Consider the following 20,928-nt stretch of genomic DNA (forward strand, 5'->3'; position numbering starts at 1 on the left):
TGCTACTTTACCAAATTCATTGATTAGCTCTAGTAGTTTTCTGGTAGCATCTATAGGATTCTCTATGTATAGTATCATGTCATCTGCAAACAGTGACAGCTTTACTTCTTCTTTTCCGATTTGGATTCCTTTTATTTATTTTTCTTGTCTGATCACTGTGGGTATAACTTCCAAAATTATGTTGAATAAGAGTTGTGACAGTGGGCAACCTTGTCTTGTTCCTGATCTTAATGGGAATGGTTTCAGGTTTTCACTGTTGAGGACGATGTTGGCTGTGGGTTTGTCATATATGGCCTTTATTATTTTGCAGAAATTTCCCTCTGTGCCTACTTTCTGCAGAGTTTTTATTATAAATGGCTGTTGAATTTTGTCGAAAGCTTTCTCTGCATCTATTGAGATGATCATATGGTTTATCTCCTTCAGTTTGTTGATATGGTATATCATGTTGATTGATTTACGTATATTGAAGAATCCTTGCATTCCTGGAATAAACCCCACTTGACCATGGTGTATGATCCTTTTAATGTGCTGTTGGATTCTATTTGCTAGTATTTTGTTGAGGATTTTTGCATCTATGTTCATCAGTGATATTGGCCTGTAGTTTTCTTTCTATGTGACATCCTTGTCTGGTTTTGGTATCAGGGTGATGGTGGTCTCGTAGAATGAGTCCATCTTACCATTTTTTTTTTTTTTAGTTTTTGTGGCTGAGCATTATTTTCTTAATTTTTTAAATGTATTTTATATTGGAGTATTGTTATTATGAACGATATATTATTTAGAAACTAGTTATAATACATCCCATTTCTAGAACCACCAAAATATTGCCAAATATTTTTTGAACTTTTAATGCTATGCTACAATAATTGGAAATCCAGAGATACATAGGCATATAGAAATTCTGAGGCAAAATTATCCTGAAGACTTAATGGAAAGCAACAAACTATGCTGTTTATACTTTGTAGAAGATTTAGAAGTTCCAGTCCTCCTTAGTACATGCCTTTGTGCTTAAGTAAAGTCATCATATTTTTCACCAACAATTCGAGGGTCTTCTTGTCTAGTAGAAATTAGATGTAATAGTCCCTGGTTACTAATAACTTAAAATCAGATATACATCTTTTATACAGGGAGTCAACACAGAACAAATTGGCATTAAACTTCGCAGAGTTAAGTACTGTCATACATTTTTATATCAGATCACAGCTTTAATATAGTGTCTGGCTAAAGCAGAGAAGTGTTGTTTGTCCATCCAACATATTTATTGAGCACCAGCCATATGCTGTGAATGCAGAGCTTAAGAGGTTAATACAGTAACATAAAACAGCTCAAAATTCTCTGGTAAAGAAAGATAAAGAAGTGCTGAAATTAGTATATGGAAAAGATATTATGTAAGTACAGAGGAATGGGTGACTAATTTATCCCTGTGATGAGTGGAAGGAAGGAATGAAGAGGGGAAGTTAAGCTCAGAGAGGTTTTACAGAACACCAGAGTGGGGTAGAAGGTTTGACACCAGGCAGACCTGGTTTTAATTCTAGATTTTTCATTTAATATCTGTGAGGTCTTGGGGAAATTACTGAACCTTAGGCTCAGGTTCCTCATCTGTAAAATATAGATGATATAAATTTTCACAAGTTGTTATGTGGGCTAAATGAATTCATGAAGGGCATATGCCTGGAGCATAGTCACCTCTCAGTAAGTAATAGTTAATGTTGACTGCTATTAAGAGAAAGTTGTCTAGGAAGACTAGGATAGGGAGGAGACAATAACATATGCATAAATTTGACTGGAATATGAAATGGTAGATGAAGCTAGGAAGATAGTCAGAGGCCAGATGGGGAAAACATTTAAACATTTGCATTTAGAGCTAAGGAGTTTGGATATTTTCCTGAAGATGATAGAGGAATCATTGGAGAATTTTGATCAATGGGCTGCCAAGTGAGGAGGATGGATTGGGGAGACAGTATAAATTTAGAGTCAGAGAGATCAGTTAAGAGGAATCATTGTTATCATTGGTTCAAGTAAATATTTTACAAGGTGAACTGAGTCAATGGCAGTGGGGATAGAGCAGACATTGAAAAAATATTTTAGATAGAAGAAAAAAGACTTGTTAACTGATGGAAGGATTTGAAAAATGGGAGTCTATTAAAACCAGTGAGTTGAGGAAGGAATTTTTAATAATTTTTTAATGAGAGAGACATATGTATGTTTATATGCTAAGGGGAATGTTGAATGAATGAACATATATGAAGGTTAAATTGTATATAGAAGCAGAGTAATACATAAGCAGATAAGCAGAGTAATACATTCATAGTGAGGAAGATTCTTTTTTTTTTTTTTTTTTTTTTTTTTTTTTTTTATTGCAGTACGCGGGCCTCTCACTGTTGTGGCCTCTCCTGTTGCAGAGCACAGGCTCCGGACGCGCGGGCTCAGCGGCCATGGCTCACAGGCCTAGCTGCTCCGTGGCATGTGGGATCTTCCTGGACCGGGGCACGAACCCGTGTTCCCTGCATCAGCAGGCAGACTGTCAACCACTGCACCACCAGGGAAGCCCGAGGAAGCTTCTTAATATAGTTGATGTGGTGTATTTATCAAATGCATAAAACAAGAGCAAAGGACAAATTCAGTCATTCAGAAAATATTTACTGAGCCTCATTATGTTCCAGGCATTATGCTAGGTGCTGGAGGGAATAAATAAATAAATAAATAAATATTATACCACATGTTGATTGGTGTTATGAAGAAAAAGCAGGATGAGGCTAGATAGTTATGGGATGGTGTTTTAGACTGGATGGTCATAGAAAGACTCTGAGGTGACATTTGAGCAAAAAACTAGTGGATGGTGGAGGTCATTAATTATTCTGAAGAAGATTAGGTGAGGAGCAGGTTGGTTAGGGTCGAATCAAGAATTCAGTTTGAATGGGCTGTTTGAGATGCCTACCAGGTATCCAAACAGAATAGGCAGTTGCATGTGCAAGTCTTGATTTCAAGAAGAGTGTATGGTTGGGGGTAAAATTTGAGAGTCCTCAGCATACAGATGGGATTTAAAGCCATGGAACAGGATGGGATATGGAAATGCCTAGACTGTTGGGGAAGGTAGAGGTCAAGGATTGAGCCCTGAAGTTCCAACTTTTAGAGATTAGGAAGATGAAGGATGATCTGGCAAAGGACACTGAGAAGAAATGGCCAATGATGGAGGAGGAAAATGAACAATGTTTTGTTTTGGGGGCCAAGTGAAGAAAATGTGTCAAGAGTCATGAACTGCATCGAATGCTAATGAGTGGTCCAGCAAGTTGAAGTCAGTAACAGCATGTTTTTTGTTGATGGGAAATGTCCAGTAGAGGGAGGAAAATAGATGATGTGAAAGGAGCGGGTGGGGGGCGGGGCGGGGGATTACAGAACAAAGCCTTTGAGTAGGCAAGAAAAGATGATATCCAAATCTCAAAAGTGCTGGCCTAAGACCGCTGTCAGTTCAGCCAAAGGGGAGTTTATGTGCGTGTGCGCACACACTCACATATTTTCACTGTTTATAGCCCCATGCCCCCCACTACTTTCAAAACTTTCATTTTCACAGAATCATATTCATAAAGCTCACTTTCTCCCTGGGATTTTAAGCAGAGTAGGTGGGAGTGACCTACTAGTGATCTTTGCGATTCTGTGACTATCTCTGTGGTCCACTTTACTTTGCTAACGCTGGACACTAGATGGTGAAATAAATAGAGGGCACAGTTCAACGTTTTCTGAGAGCACATTACCACAGCCCTAGATGTAGTAGGTGGGAGGGGGTGCTTTATGTCTACCATTAGAAACCTCTCCAAGGTACTGAGCTGGCTTAGTCGCTGTTACAGTTGCTCTTTTAAGTTCTTTGAAGTGTCAAACATGGAATAACTTTTTAACTTTAAGTTCTGAAGTGTTTCCATGAGCAGGATCTTGATCATCTCCCTTGTATGAGGCTGTACTTTATCTCAGTTAAATCGCTAGTGCCTAGTACACCGTGTGGCTTAGAGTAGCAAAGCAGTAAATGTTTGATTTGGAGAAGAGAGAAAAATGATAATTTCTGTCACTATAGGTCCAATATCCTCAGAGCAGGGTGGAGGTGAGGTTAGCTTCATACATTCTGCCCTTACTGCCACAAGTAGAGTCCAATAAGTGGTGATGTATGTGAATACTGGAAACATTGTGTGCCATCAATAGTAGGAAGACAACCAACGTAAACACCAACACCGTGAGCGGAACAAGCGGCGGGCCGGGAGTTAGGGAGCGCAGGTGTATTGATTTATTTTAAACGGATTTTATTCCTATCTACAGCTTCTAGGAGGATAACGTAAACCGGACTAAAACCCTTGCCCTAGTATTTGTCACTAAGTACCAAAATGGGCGTGGTTCGGTGTATAGGGCGCCTGCTTTTGCGAGCCCGGAAAGCAGATATTCCTGGAGTCCTCCCCTGACACTGACCCCCTCCAACGCTCAGGAGGGTCCCCGGTTACCCCAACCTTTTTGGGAATCCTCCCGCCGGCAAGACTGTTCGGTAGACTTGAGAGGGCCTGCTGAGCATGTGTGAACAGCGCCGCGCATGCTCCGTGGAGAGGGCAGGTTTACCGAGGAGCTAGCAGAGGATTTTACTACTCCTCTCTTGCCTCCCCCGCCCAGCTCGCCCCCCTCCCCTCTTTCCCACCCCCCACCACGCGGTCTCCCGCACCCACCCCCGCCCCTCTTTCCCACACCCCCTTCACCCCAGGCTGGGGAATCTCCATTGACGTTCGGGTGACGCTGCTGTGTCGCCGCGGTGGGGGGTTCCAGGCGCCGCACAGGTAAAGCCGCCGCTGCCGCCATATTGACAGAACTGGGAGCTGGGAGGGGGCCCGAGGAAGCGGGGTGGGGGGGGAGTCACCGCTGAGCGACTGTCGCGGCGGCTGCAGCGGCGGCAGTGGTGAGCACGAGCCGAGCGGCAGCTCTTGGAGAGGCAGCACAGAGTTGTCTTCTTTATGGGGAGCAGCAGCCTGCGGCGGCGGCGACCCCTCGCTCCGAGTCTTTGAGGGACCCCACGGCGAGGGCAGCTGTCGCAGAAGGCAAGGCTGGGTATCCCGGCGGCGGCAGCGGCGGCGGCAGTGGCAGGCAAGCTCAAAAGACGGGATGCGCGGCCGCGCGGGCGGTTGGCAGCTCCTGTTCGAGTGCTCCTGAAGGGGCGATGCTACCGTTCGCTCCTCAAGACGAGCTCTGGGACCAAGAAATGGAGCTGTTCGGCGGCAGCGCAAGCAGCTGCGAGGTTAGTGCGGTGGCCAAGAGGGGCTGGAGCCGCCACCCTCCTCCTCTCAGGACCGTTGCCGGGGGCCCGAGAGAGAAGGGGCGTGGGGCTGGGAAGCGAGGTGCCCAGGCCAGCCTACTTGAGGCTGCGGGGCGGCGGAGCACACTGTGCCCAAACCGCGCTTTCGCCTGGGAGCCGGCGGGGACTGGGCGGCGGGCTCTCGAGTTGGGAGTGAGTGCAGCCCGGGCCCGGGCACGGCCTCGGGCGGAGTGACTGCCTCGCGGGCCACGCCAGAGTTGTGACTAAGTTTCTTCACTTTGCGACCTGAAGTGGAACTGGTGGATGCGCCAGGTGCCGCTCCTGGCTCCGCGTGTCCCTCTTTCTACTCTGCGCCAAGTTTGCTAGTTGGGAACATTTTGGGGGACAGCTGCTGACTGCAGCTCTCTGTTGAACCCCGGGTGCTTTAGGAACCCAGCGCAGCAGAAGCACAGCAAGGTGACAAACTCTGGGGAGATTTGCACATAGGGATGAGTGCTCCTTACTTTTCTCATTTCTTTGTGGCTTATTGTGGTTTCTTTGTAACAACCTAAGTGGAGATTAACTGGAGGCGAGGTTTCTTTATCTACATTCAGGTGATGTTCTGCAGCCTCCTTTGCGGTCCCCTGAATTCTACTGCCCTCTTCCTCCCGCCCCTTCTCCCTTGCCCAACTGTTGTCCCCGCCCCGTTGGTCAGTAAAAGAAAACGCAAAGTAAACCCCAGCCCTTGTGAGACCAATCTTTGGTAAGACAGCGAGGTTCAACCGAAGTATTTTGGTTCGCCTCTCTTCCCGCTCTTCTTACTTTGAAACTGTTCTGGTTGGGCTTTGGTCAGCTGTGCAGTGAGAACTTAGATGTGCACAGGTACTTTGTTTTTATTATTGTTGCTTTGTTGTTTTTGTTGTTATTAAAGCAAGCGGCATTTAAACACAAAAACGAGACTTTGGGGATAGAAAGTCAGATCTTTTTTCTGATAACCTAATCACTGACAGCCTAGTAGTACAGTAGAGACCATCACAATCACAGACATTAAAATATTGAATGCCAAATTGATTCACAGTAGGATATTTTGAGGTAGGACTCCCGAGCCTCCACATCTCTAGGTGCAAGTTTGTCTTGAAGTACTTGCTTCATCCTTAAAAAATACACGTTGAACTGCTGTCTGTTTAACTTGTTCTTTTTTCTTTTCAAATTTCCAACTGAACTGGGATTAAAATTACATACCAGAATAACATTTAACAAGAAATGTAGTGGAAATATGGAAGGAGTCTAAAGTTGAACCGTCTCTACTTATAGGAAATATTTTACTAGTATGCTAAGGAATTCCTAAGTACATACTAATATTCTACATCTCTTAAGAACAGGATAAATGAAGAGGGGTTTATTTCTTCTTGGAATGTTTCACAGTTGCAAGAATTTTCTAGAAGACTATTCAAGGGGAGGGGAATTTTGTTTTATTTATGTATGTAATCTATTGACTTGTAGTTCCAGGCATCTGGTTTATAAAAACAGTTAAATACTTGGATATAAGGTTGGGATGGGGGGGGGGCTTTCGCATGCCTACTCCTTATTATTTTTGTTAACTTTGAATGTAGAAATGTTTTAAATTGTAATTACTGCATATGGTTTTTTTTTATTGTTTGCAGTATGTTTTAGGTATTATAGAGATTTAACAATGGGTCTCTCTACCTCAGCAATTTGGAAAAATACTGGAGTGGAAATTGTTAATCCCTATGAAGTAAAACGAAAGGTGAAGGTAATGTGGTAAAGATAGTATTTCTGCCTTCTTTGTCTAAAACAGTTATGATTGGTTAGATTTAACCCTGCAAGTGACTTAATTAAAAATATTCTTGGTGAAAACTAAATGCTACATCTGAATCTCCTTAGACCTGCTTAGTACTTAGAAGAGGGTTTTGTTGTTGTTGTTGTTGTTGTTGTTATTGATGTTTGTTTATAATGGTATTCTTTTGATAAGAAGGAAACAATTTTACTTCCCAGAATTTATATTTATTTTAATTACATGTTTGTTGATGTTGGCTTTAGAAATGTTAACCTTGAGCATGAGCTTTGCAGCCCTCAATCGTGATAGTTTTTAGGACTAAGGGTGCTTTCATTGTAGAATATATTTTTTGAAAATGTGTTGGAGTCCTTAAGAAAATGTAAGTAAGAATCTGTTAACTTTAATGTCAAAGGAAACTTTAATGTCTATTTCTGTGTGTGTTAAATACTGGTAAAATTAAAGATTATATACACTGTCATATATTGTGGAGTGTTTTTCAACATCTTTTACCTGTCTTGTTTCATGGGCAGCTGTTAACCTTTGAATTATCATTCAGAAGTGTGAGAGTTGGTTGTTTAGACTCTTAATATGTTTTTGCACAGGAAAAAATTATTAAGGATAGTTACATTTTTAGACCAGTGCACAGTAGAGAGGTATCGTGATGAAGAGTCTAATTACTGTATGTAAAATTGTCCTATGGGAAAATGTGTCAGAGGTTTCAAACAAGAATTAGGTTGGCACCAGTGAGAGGTGGAGAATGGGCCTGAAAAAGGGAAATATGGGCTCTATGGACTCCTGAGAAGAGGGTTCTTGGGAGAGGGGAAATAGGATAAGCAAGAATCTTTGGTTGTGAGAACTCTTACAGGGACTGTCTCAATTAGGTCTACTGGGACTAGGGACTTCAAAGGATATCAACCCTCAGGCAGCCATATTACCTGTTGCCTGGATTCTGTCAGGATCAGGGAAGAGGTATAATGATGAAGAGCCTAATCACTGTTTGTAAAATTGTCCTGTGGGAAAATGTTTCAGAGGTTTCAAACAAGAATTAGGAGGTGTGATAGGTATTGGTCATTCCTGGACGAGGGCCATTAAGAATAGCCTGTTTTAGTAAAGTTGACTTTTCATGAGGTAGTGCCATGTACATGGTTTGTGCATTTTGTGTTTTGGTGAGGGAGTGCTTGGTTCCTGATGGAGTTTACTATAGAGTTTTCAAATTGTATATTATATCATATCATCATATTATATTAAGTTTTAATTGGTACTTATTTCTTTAGCAATACTGCTTTTGTTTAAAGAAGTTAGCTTTGAAAGTAATACAGTTCACTGCTAAAAACAGTTTGGAGCTAAAGCTACAGACTCTAAAAATTTAACTAGGATGGCAAATTATGGCAGATTGGGAAAAACTGCTAGTTTTAATTAACTTCATGAGACCCTGTAGTAATAGGGGAAATAATATGGGCTTTGGAGGCCAGTTTAATCTGAGTTCCAATCTCACCTCCAACGTATACTAGCTGTGTGGCCCAATGCAAGTTACCTAACTTCTCTGAGCCTCAATTTCTTCATCTGTAAATGGGAGAAAAACCATCTTCAAGAGTTGTTATGTAAAAACTGAATACTGTACTGTGTTTAATTCACTTGGCAAGGTGCTTTTCACACAGTAGGTCTCCAGTTCCTTCTCTTTCCCCACAGTCATCATCATAGCCCTTGCTCTGCCCCTAAACTCTGAATTATTGTTAACTATATTAAAACCTTGGGATTTAGATAGCCATGGTCATTGGTCCAGCTTTCCCTTTTATGAGCAGTTTTTGTTAAGACCTCCTTCATAGATCTGATTATTTCATTTAAGTATGGTGATCACATTTGTAATCACAGGATGATTAAGGATGAACTATGAAGTCATATTTAGGACTACTTTGGGGGATAAGGAGAGACAAATAATTTAATTTGTTATAACTGGCCAGTGAGGTGTTTCACTGACATTTATTTTTTCCTATTCTGAATTTTTGTCATGGTAGGAATTGGTTCAATTCATGAAGTGTTTATTGGGTACAAGGCAGTGCAGTACATGGCATTGTAATGTGAAGTGTCTAAAGGTATACCATTCTGAATCCCATCCCAGCCCCATGGGTTTACATTCACGTGGGCTAGATAGACATACACAGAAACTGCTATTATACAGATCACAAGACCATCAACAATGGGGTGGTTGTGGTGGTGGTTTAGGGATGGATCTAGGAAGGCCTTGTGAAAGAGGTGGAATTTGAGCAGGGCATTGGAGAGTGGATTATATTTTCACAGACAGATTAAAGGAACATATTTCTGGTGGATGGGGACAATATAAGCAAAGGCATGGAGGTGTTCTTGGAGGAAGGAGGAATCTGATATTGCTAGGATATAAGTCTGTGATGTGAGAATGGGGATATAGTGTGAGATGAGGTATTCATCTAAAGTTAGGCAAGGCCCGGATTGTATGGGGCTTTTAAAGCTAGTTTAAGTGTTTTCAGTGTTTTTCTGTAAATGGGAGCTACTGAAGATTTTTGAGTTCATGAATGACATGACCAGATCTGTGTTGGCAATAACAGATGGCAGTGTATAGGATGGATTGGAGTTGGGGAGAGACTGAGGGTAGGGAATATTAATCAGTGGAAGTAGTAGTGAGATTTTTAAACTAGGCCAGAAGGGGTAAAAGGAGAAGACTGTTGGGAAATACCTTGCAGACTTAAAATAGTTTGGCAACTGATTAGATGTTGGGGAGTAAGAGAAATTAGGAGTGTTGTGGTAGGACTTAATTCAATATAACAGATATTTAATGCTTGTCTGCCAATAAAAGAGTCTATGCTAGCCACTGGACTAATAAAGATAAATAGATATTTGCAGCATAGGGAGATAGAAAGCTAAAATGACCCCCCCCCATAGTGTCTTGACCAAGAACAAGCCAATCTAAAGATTTCTGGTTATGCTTGGCATGCTTAAAATCTTTACTACTAATGGTGAATGCACTTACTACTAGCTAAAAAGTTTTTCAGTGCTTTTAAAATGGTGCTCAGGCCTGTAATTTTTGCTTTATCAATATTCATCTTAAATAGCAGCCCCCGGTGCAGAGGGCTGTGCTGAAAATAGTGACTGGTGCTTCTTTCTAGAATGTGGAAAAGAGAACAGGGACATATATATTTCTTATATACTTTCACCAGGTTTATTTGGACTAGAAAGCGGGGAGTGACCGACAGGGCCCTGACCCCTCACCACCACTGGTGCCTTCCCAGTTTCTCCAAGACTATCTTCCTTTGAACCAGTCTGGTCTGGAAATATTCAGGTCAGTTCCTTCAGGGCAGGGCCTCTATATTTCCCTACCTTGATTATTTCATCGAGAGGTAATCATTACCTCACCATTCCAAAATAAGGCCTGACTTGGTGCCGTTGCTTCCTCAGGCCATATTGTTGTTTCAGTACCACCCCTCTCAGTCTCTCTCATTTACAATTTTGAGAGGGAAATATAAGATTTTTTCCCTTCTTGCTATTTCTCTCTTGGTGGATGCTGTCATTATCTTTAGCGGCAGTTCTCAGGATCTGGTAAGTACTTCGAATCTTGAGGTCTTACATTTTAGTACTTTGTCAGAATTTGCTGTATAATATTTACACATTTATGTTATTTCTAAAGATTATTTACTGTTCTTGATGATAGTAGTTTTTTTTCTTTGTCTATATTGTTTTCTTTTGGTTTGTTTTTAGGTGGAAGGGAGTTGAATGGGAGAGAGATTTAGAGCTAAGCTTAAACTGGCTTTTGTAGATAATAGAGATGTTTTCTGAATTGCCCTGGAGGCATTCTATTTAACTGATTTTGCTGCTCGATTTTAACTTGTATCTGTACATTTGAAGTAGGTCCTGCTGTGTGTGTGTGTGTGTGTGTGTGTGTGCGTGCGCGCGTATGTGTGTGTGTGTGTGTGTGTGTGTGTGTGTGTGTGTGAGAGAGAGAGAGAGAGAGAGAGAGATTGAGAGGGAGCGAGTGTGTTTTGCTTATTACTTGCTTCATTTCACAAAGTATTTGAGATGGTTTATAGAAAGTAAAATCCAATAAAAATCATTTTGATATTCAGGATACAGGAAAACGTAAAGTAGAAGGTATATGGAAAGGATGGAGGATGGAGTTGGAGGGCGAACTAGGACACAGGTAAGCAGGTTCTAGAGGTTTGCTACACATTTAAAATATAGTTGAATTGCAAATTTGGCCTCGGATTTCCTTGGGCTGGTAGTTCTCAGTTCTGACTATAGATCAGATATACCTGGGAATTAAAAATAAATTTTCCATGCTAGTGCCTAACACAGAGATTCATATTTAGCTATCTGGTGGGTGCCTGGGCATCATTTCCCAGATGATTATGATGTACAGCCAAGGATAAAGAACCATAGCTCTAGGCCAAAGTAAAAAGAGATATAGTCATATAGTTCTCATTATTCAACAGGAAAAAAGCATATCAGTTCCTAAGCTAGCAATTAGCTTGAAAATAAATTTTCTTTGAATTGTAATGTTTTTCTGTATGTTTTATTCTGTTGTTGTTTGAAGATATAACTGGGGCAAAGAAAGTATTTGAACTGTCTTGTATGCTTTTGCTGTGTAGTTTTGAGGAATTTGCTTTTCCATAAGAGAAAAAAAATATAGTGTCCCAGCTGATTTCTGATACAGTTTAGCCTTATAATTTGGAAGCTAAATAATCTGCATACCTTATTCCTAGCTAAGTAAGGGGATAGTGACTCCGTTGTGAATAAAATATCCTATCACATCTCTAACAAAAATTTCAAAGGCGACAGATAATTATTCTTACTATAGGACCTGTCTGTCTCTCCTGTAAAGTGGCTGGGGACAGACTTTAAGAGGAAATAGTAATTTTAACACCCAATGTAAATTTTTTTACCCAAAAAGACATTGGACGCCATTCCATCTTAAATGTATCTCTTAACTTAAGGGAGAAAGAAATGACATTTATTGAGCATGTATTATCTTTTCAGTTTTATTCACTCTTCAAAGCAGTTTGGTGAGAAAAAGTGTATCTTTTTGATACATCTCATCTTTTTGACAGATGAGAAAGACATATAAATCAGTGGAAGGCACAGCTGGAATTTGAACGTAGATCATTTTAAATTCATGCTTTTTCCTCTATACATTGTTGTCTCACTTATAAGGACGATATTGAAGATAAGGAGAAGATACAGACAAGTTGTTGACAACCATATCAGATCAGTAAATCACAGCTGCTGATTCAATAGCTATTTTTACTCAAAATGAAGGTCAATAAAATCCAACAAGGTTTTATATAGACATAGACAAGTTTATTCTAAATTTCATATGTAAAAGTACAGGGCCTAGAATATCTATAACAATTTTGAAAAAGAAGACTAAAGTGCAAGAAATCACTCTATATGGGATGGTAATGCAATAACAAGTAATTAAGGCAGTGTGGCATTGGAAGAATAGACACATAGATCAGTGGAACAGAATAGGGAACCCAGAAATAGATGCACACAAATAGGCTCAACTGATTTCTGAGAAAAGTGCAGAAGCAGAGTAAAGGTCTTCGGTTTCCTCATATATAAAATGGAAATTAATGTGTTTATCTCTGATTATTTTGAGAAGTAAATAAAATGTTCTTTATGTATAATATTTGACAAGAATAATAAATTTCTTGTTTTCAACCAAATAACTCTAAGATTTAGGTGTCCTAGACAAAGTACTTCTTTTAGCCAGATAAATAACTCAATGGACAATTTAAACTTATTTCACATTCCCCAAGGTTATATTTTAATGAAATTTCATGGACCTCATATCTCTAAGAAGTTACTACAGTGAGGAGAATTACTGCTAAAGAGTGCTATGTGTGTACACATGTCATGTATATATGTGCATTCATCTGTACTACACACAATACATGTATCCTTTGAAAGTAAAATTTCCAAAGCATATGTTGTAGTTCATATGAGACTGGCCAGATGGCCAATGCCTTGGCATGGGGAACATTTTGGAGCTATTTAGAACCATTAAAATCATTAGCTCTGATTTCAACCACACAGAGTAAACATATTCCTGCCTGAACAGTAACCAGGGAAGCTGCTTTACTGTCACTGGACCAAAGTTTTAAAATGTTTCCCAGATACCTTCTAATGTATATATAATATTGATATGCTTAGCTCACCTCATAGTAACCTATCATTTGTACAACTACCAGTCCTTTTAAAAGCATGATGATACTTAGATTGGTTTTAATTGGTTCTAAATATTATTTTGCATGCATTAATTAAGCAAATGATCATTAAATGCCCACCTGTGTAAGTTATTGTGTTAGTTACTAGATAGGATTCATTTGGTTATTGCTCCGGGTTTCTACTGTGATAACTGAAAACCAATTAACTGTATATCCATCCATTCTTCATAGTCACAAGGAAATGTTTGAAAGGACAGTATATTATGTCACAAAGACCAACAAATTTAGGCTGACAGAAAGCTTTTTAAAATTTTAATTTTTCTGGGGTATTAATGTCAATTCCATACTCCTGTGAAATTACTCACAGGTTCACTGATAACTCCTTCCAACTCATTTGCTTTTTAAAAATATTGATAGTTTTAAAAAATATTAATAGATTTCCTCCTATTCAAATCAGCTATCAAGAGTGGAGCCTCAGTAGGTATGGCAATTCTATTTGTCTTATTTTTTGCTTTATGTACCTCCACTCCTGGCAGTGGATTATGGCAGTTGATGAATATTATTATTTGGGGGCATGTGTCCCTTTTGCTTTTATTTAGTGCTCTTCTACAGTCGTTTTTGCTACATGGGAAAGGAAATGTATTTTCCTAATGAATTGTCTTTGAATTTGGGTCTCTTAGTTATTGATAGAGAAATAATGAAGAGTCTACATGTTGGTTTTCTGTGTTAGCAAGTTACCCTTCAAGTTGCTAGTGATGGTTGTGTTTGATTTTGTATATTTCACCTCCAAGTTTCTGAGGTGTATGCTAAAATATGGCAGAGAACATAAATGACTATTGTAGCAATAGTAGTAAAATTTTGAAATTAGGTTTATCCTCATTGTTTTCATAATGAGATTATTCAGAACCTGGGTAGCAAGATAAATAATAGCTTATGTGACCAATTTTAACAGATACATGTAAGCAGTCGCTGGGAAACATGGGCTTGGCTAGATAACATAGGGCTGACTTAGGCCCTTTTATTTAAACTTTTGGGCTCTGTGTTGCAGAGAGATTATTAAGAGGGCCATGGCATGACTCTTTTTCTAGAAATAACAACGTCTCTGAAGATACAGAGTGATCCTGAATTAGGGTATTATTTTGAAGACTCATCCCAATTGAATAAATTTAGTAACTTTAGTGTCATTGTCTCTTTTTAATTTGAGAGAAACAGAAATGTCATCATCATTACTTCAGTTTTTACATTTTTAGATTCTTGTTTTTAAACAGCAGTGTACTTACATGCCATGGAGCGGCTGGGCCCATGAGCCATGGCCACTGAGACTGCGTGTCCGGAGCCTGTGCTCCGCAACGGGAGAGGACACAACAGTGAGAGGCCCGCATAATGCAAAAAAAAAAAAAAAAAGCAGTGTACTTGACTCTATTTGTTTTAAATCCTTGTAGCACTTAGTGTGGCAGAGTGAGATACTGAAAATGATTTGACTGAATTATGCCAGTTCCAAAAAGTGAACTAAGTATTCATTAGTCTCTTATTAGGGTTAACAACTTCTAAAAATATAACATACTCTTCTTCTGCCTTAAGGGAGGTGATTATCACAAGTTTCTGTCAATAAAGTTATTTCAAAAAGCATGGAAAATAAGAATCCATTATGCTGACCCTTTTTTTTTTTTAATTTAAAGGGTACAAGGGACATTGGAGTAAAAGTAAATTGAAAATACAGGTTGAGTGGTATGAAATTATGAATATAATCTGGATGAAACAATATTTGTACTGCAGCAATTATAATTCCATAGAGTAGATAATTTTAGTTTGTTATTTCTTTGCTAGGCCAACTTGGTATTCTTTTGTGCATTTTTTAAGGTAAATGCTTCTAATTACTAAAAAATTATATAGTTTAGATCAAGGAGTGGTAAACTTTTTCTGTTAAGAGTCAGATAAATATTTTAGAGTTTGTTTGCCTTTTATAATCTCTATTGCACATGTTTTAAACAATCCTTTAAAAAAATTAGCCTATGGGGCCCAGTTTAGACAAATGGCTTTAAAATGTGGTTTGCAAAGTTAAGTTTATACTAATCTGCTGACAAAATTTAGGGTTAGGAACCTAACTAAAAAAAAAAAAAATATATGAACCTTTGAAATAACTCCCATGCAATATATGAATTACCAAGAATTTATTCTTTTTTTGAAAAATATCTTATGAATGACCAAAGCTATGTGTTTTTAAAATGATTTTGAAAAAGTTCAATTTCTGTTGGCTGTTAGAATTTAAAATTGAGTCAGAAATGATAAGCAAAATGACTACTGGAAATACTTTTTGAAATTAAGTTTCAAAGTTCCTTTTAAATGTTTCAAGTAAGAAAATTAATAAAAACTAAGGAAAACCTATAGCAGTTACTTATTACTGAAGTTATTTTTACATTTAATTCATTCAGATTACAAATTCAGTCATTCTATTCCACAAATATTTTTCCAGGATCAATTATATTCTAGATAATATGCTAGATATTGGGGTTACAAAGAGTCATAAGACATGATCCTTTCCTCGGGGAACTTACAGTGTGATAGAGGAATGGGACAGATACTTAAGTAAGACAGTGTTTATGGATAGAAGTCTGTGTGTGGTAAGGTGGAAGGAAAAAAGGGAATGTGACATTGAGTCTTGATAAAGGTGAGTTAACGTTCAGAAGCACAGGCATTTTGGAGATTAATCCTTTGTCAGTTGCTTTGTTTGCAAATATTTTCTCCCATCCTTAAGGTTGTCTTTTTGTCTTATTTATGGTTTCCTTTGCTCTGCAAAAGCTTTTAAATTTAATAGGTCCCATTTGTTTATTTTCATTTTTATTTTCATTACTCTAGGAGGAGGGTCAAAAAAGATCTTGCTGCAATTTATGTCAAAGAGTGTTGTGCCTATATTTTCCTCTAAGAGTTTTACAGTGTCTGGCCTTACATTTAGGTCTTTAATCCATTTTGAATTTATTTTTATGTATGGTGTTAGGGAGTGTTCTAATTTCATTCTTCTACATTTAGCTGTCCAGTTTTCTCAGCACCACCTAATGAAGAGGCTGTCTTTTCTCCATTGTATTGGGTTGGCCAAAAGTTTCATTCAGTTTTTTCTGTAAGATGGCTGTAGTAGTGCTTAGTTGTCATTAACTTCATTTGAAACAGTTTTGTTAGATTGTATTGTGACAGCTGTCATAGTGTGCATTTAAAAAAATAACTTATCAAAATTGGTGAATTTTTGTGTAGCCATTTTAATATTGAAGATGAAAGGAAAAAACCAACATTTTCTGTGTATTATGCTTTATTATTTCAAGAAACATAAAAGTGAAACTGAAATGCAAGAACAGATTTGTGCTGTGATTGAGCAAACATGTCAAAAGTGGTTTGTGAAGTTTTGTGCTGGAGATTTCTCGCTGGATGATGCTCCACAGTCTGGTAGACCAGTTTAAGTTGATAGTGATCAAATCGAGACATTAATTGAGAGTAATCAACATTATACTATGTGGGAGATAGCCGACATACTCAAAATATCCAAATCAAGTGCTGAAAATCATTCGCAGCAGCTTGGTTATGTTAATCACTTTGATGTTTGGGTTCCATGTAAGTTAAGTGAAAAAAACCTTCTTGACCGTATTTCTGCATGTGATTATCTACTGAAATGTAACAAAAACATTCTGTTTTTAAAACAAATTGTGATGGGCCATGAAAAGTGGATACTGTACAATAATGTGGAATGGAAGAGATTGTGGGACAAGTGAAATGCACCACCACCAACCACACTAAATGCCAGTCTTTATCCAAAGAAGGTGATGTTGTGTATATGCTGGGATTGGAAGGGATTCTTCTATTATGAGCTTCTTCCAGAAAACGAAATCATTAATTCCAACAAACGCTGCTCCCAATTAGACCAACTGAAAGCAGCATTCGACAAAAAGCATCCAGAATTAGTCAACAGAAAATGCATAATCTTCCATCAGGATAACGCAAGACTGCATGTTTCTTTGATGACCAGGCAAAATCTGTTACAGCTTGGCTGGGAAGTTCTGATTCATCTGTCATATTCATCAGACATTGCACTTTCATATTTCCATTTATTTCAGTCTTTACAAAATCCTCTTAATGGAAAAAAATTCAATTCCCTGGAAGACTGTAAAAGTCACCTGGAAAAGTTCTTTGCTCAAAAAGATAAAAAGTTTTGGGAAGATGGAATTATGAAATGGCCTGAAAAATGGCAGAAGGTAGTGGAAGAAAATGGTGAATATGTTGTTCAATAAAGTTCTTGGTGAAAATGAAAAAATGTGTCTTTTATTTTTATTTTAAAACTGAAGGAACATTTTGGCCAACCCAATATATTTTTGCCTCCTTTGTCATAGATAAGGGGACCATAGGTGTGTGGATTTATCTCTGGGCTTTCTATCCTGTTCCATTGATCTATATTTCTGTTTTTGTGCCAGTACCATGCTGTCTTGATTACTGTAGGTTTGTAGTATAGTCTGAAGTCAGGAAGCCTGATTCCTCCAGCTCCATTTTCCTTTCTCAAGATTGCTTTGGCTATTTGGGGTCTTTTGTGTTTCCATACAAATTGTAAAATTTTTTGTTCTAGTTCTGTGAAAAATGCCATTGGTAATTTGATAGAGATTGCCTTGAATCTCCAAAATATACAAGCAGCTCATGCAGCTCAATAACAAAAAAACAAAAAAACTCAATCAAAAAATGGGTAGAAGACCCAAATAGACATTTCTCCAAATAAAACATATAGATGGCCAACAAACATATGAAAAGATGCTCAACATCACTAATGATTAGAGAAATGCAAACTGAAACTACAGTGAGGTATCACCTCACACTGGTCAGAATGGCCATCATCAAAATCTACAAACAGTAATTGCTGGAGAGGGTGTGGAGAAAAGGGAACCCTCTTAAACTGTTTGTGGGAATGTAAATTGATACCGCCACTATGGAAAACAGTATGGATGTTCCTTAAAATATTCAAAAAACAAAACTACTGTATGACCCGGTAATCCCACTACTGGGCATTACCCTGAGAAAGTCATAATTCAAAAAAAGTCGTATACCACAATGTTCCTTGCATCTCTATTTACAATAGCTAGTACATGGAAGTAACCTAAGTGTCCATTGACAGATGAATGGATAAAGAAGATGTGGCACATATACACAATGGAATATTACTCATCCATGTAAATAAATGAAATTGAGTTATTTGTAGTGAGGTGGATGGACCCAGGGACTGTCATACAGAGTGAAGTCAGTTAGAAAGAGAAAAACAAATACTGTATGCTAACACATATATATGGAATCTAAAAAAAAAAGTGGTTCTGAAGAACCTAGGGGCAGGACAGGAATAAAGACAGATGTAGAGAATGGAATTGAGGACACAGGGAGGGGGAAGGGTAAGCTGTGATGAAGTGAGAGAATGGCATGGACATATATACACTACTAAATGTAAAATAGATAGCTAGTGAGAAGCAGCCGCATAGCACAGGGAGATCAGCTTGGTTCTTTGTGTCCACCTAGAGGGGTGGGATAAGGAGTGTGGTAGGGAGATGCAAGAGGGAGGAGATATGGGGATATATGTATATGTATAGCTGATTCACTTTGTTATATAGCAGAATCCAACACCATTGTAAAGCAATTATACTCTAATAAAGATGTTAAAAAAAGACACATGCACCCCAATGTTCATAGCAGCACTATTTGCAATAGCCAGGATATGGAAGCAACCTAAATGTCCATCAACAGAGGAATGGATAAATAATATGTGGTACATATACACAGTGGAATATTACTTAGCCATTAAAAGGAACGAAATTGGGTCATTTGTAGAGATGTGGATGGACCTAGAGACTGTCATAAAGAGTGAAGTAAGTCAGAGAAAACAAAAAACAAATATTGTATATTAAGGCATATATGTGGAATCTAGAAAAATCGTAAAGATGACTTTATTTGCCAGGCAGAAATAGGGACACAGAGGATAAATGTATGGATAGCAAGGGGGAAAGGGATGGAGTGGGAAGAATTGGGATATTGGGATTGACACATATACACTATTGATACTATATGTAAAATAGAAAACTGATGGGAACATACTGTATAGCGCAGGGAACTCTACTTAATGCACTGTGGTGTCCTAAGTGGGAGGGAAATCCAGAAAGGAGGTGATATATGGCTGATTCATTTTGCTGTGCAGTAGAAGCTAACGCAACATTGTAAAGCAACTATACTCCAATAAAAATTAATTTAAAAAATAAAGTTATTGTCAACTATATGAAAGAAAAAAGCACAGGTAACCTGAAATGGTAAATACTTCAATGATCATTCATATTTAAATTTGGACTCTGTTTTTATGCTTTGATTTGAACATGGATGTGTTTTATCAGCTAATTTACTTTATAGTAGAGTCTCATATTTGTTTTTCAATACCTGACTAACGGAATAGCTCAGAGGCGGTTCTCTCTTTCCCAACCCGAGACTCTCTTTTAAAAAGATAACTCTTTCAGGGGAATTCCTGGGCTGTTCAGTGTGTGACCACCTAGAGGGGTGGGATAGGGAGGGTGGGAGGGAGGGAGATGCAAGAGGGAAGAGATATGGGAACATATGTATATGTATAACTGATTCACTTTGTTATAAAGCAGAAACTAACACACTGTTGTAAAGCAATTATACTCCAATAAAGATGTTAAAAACCAAATAAGAGTCTGCTCTTGTGGTATGGACATATATACACTACCAAATGTAAAATAGATAGCTTGTGGGAAGCAGCTGCATCGCACAAAGAGATCAGCTCGGTGCTTTGTGACCACCTAGAGGGGTGGTATAGGGAGCGTGGGAGGGAGCCGCAAGAGGGAGGGGATATGGGGATATATGTATACTTATAGCTGATTCACTTTCTTGTACAGCAGAAACTAACACACCATTGTAAAGCAATTATACTCCAATAAAGATGTTAAAAAAAAAAAAAAAAAAAAGACTCCGCTCTTTCTATCCCTGGTCGGGGAACTAAGATCTCACAAGCCATGTGGTACAGGCAAACCCCCCCCCAAAAGAATAACTCTTTCAGATCGATTTGAAACACAATTGCCCTTTCTTAAATCTTCCCTGAAGCAGTGACAGTGGTTAGGTGGGTATGTTTGAAAGGACTAACCTATTGGCGTAAAAACAACAGGAATATTGTATAATTAGAAAGCCAGAAAGATCAAAGCAAATCATTTTAATGAGTATTGCAGGTGCTATCAAATTATCTATAAGTTGTCTGTTGACTGTAGAATTCAATCTAAAAGATTAAAAATATAAAACGTCTACTGAGGAGGGCTTCCCTGGTGGCGCAGTGGTTGAGAGTCCGCCTGCCGATGTAGGGGACACGGGTTCGTGCCCCGATCCGGGGAAGATCCCACATGCCGCGGAGCAGCTGGGCCCGTGAGCCATGGTCGCTGGGCCTGTGTGTCCGGAGCCTGTGCTCCGCAACGGGAGAGGCCACAACAGTGAGGGGCCCGCATACCACACACACAAAAAAAGTCTACTGGGGAAATGGCCATAACTGTTAATAAATTTGAAAATATTTAGTAGTTTAAAACTCAGGATGCAAATTAAACCTTCTATGTGGAAAGCAAAACAAAAAGACTTATTTTTGGAAATGCCCAACTAAAAGACTTAGTGAAATT

The 20,928-nt window shown here is 38.7% G+C and overlaps 1 protein-coding gene across 8 annotated transcripts in view; it reads left to right on the plus strand.

Annotated features, from left to right (window-relative positions):
* Nucleotides 1-4,575: 4,575 nt before the first annotated feature.
* RPS6KA6 (ribosomal protein S6 kinase A6) overlaps nt 4,576-20,928 on the plus strand; it is a 158,700-nt gene continuing 142,347 nt past the window's right edge. For 2 of the 8 annotated variants that reach the window (XM_067023965.1, XM_067023968.1), the window contains exons 1-2: nt 4,583-4,805; nt 4,991-5,260. In XM_067023965.1, the coding sequence (XP_066880066.1) occupies nt 5,183-5,260 (78 nt within the window). In that variant the 5' untranslated portion in view covers nt 4,583-4,805; nt 4,991-5,182. Of the gene's footprint in view, nt 5,261-6,921; nt 7,032-11,149; nt 11,224-20,928 lie in introns of those variants that run through there. The other 6 variants (XM_067023967.1, XM_067023969.1, XM_067023964.1 and 3 more) reach the window with 5 other exon arrangements.

The sequence above is a fragment of the Kogia breviceps genome, chromosome X, assembly GCF_026419965.1.
Source record: "Kogia breviceps isolate mKogBre1 chromosome X, mKogBre1 haplotype 1, whole genome shotgun sequence".
Classification (NCBI taxonomy): Eukaryota; Metazoa; Chordata; class Mammalia; order Artiodactyla; family Physeteridae; genus Kogia; species Kogia breviceps.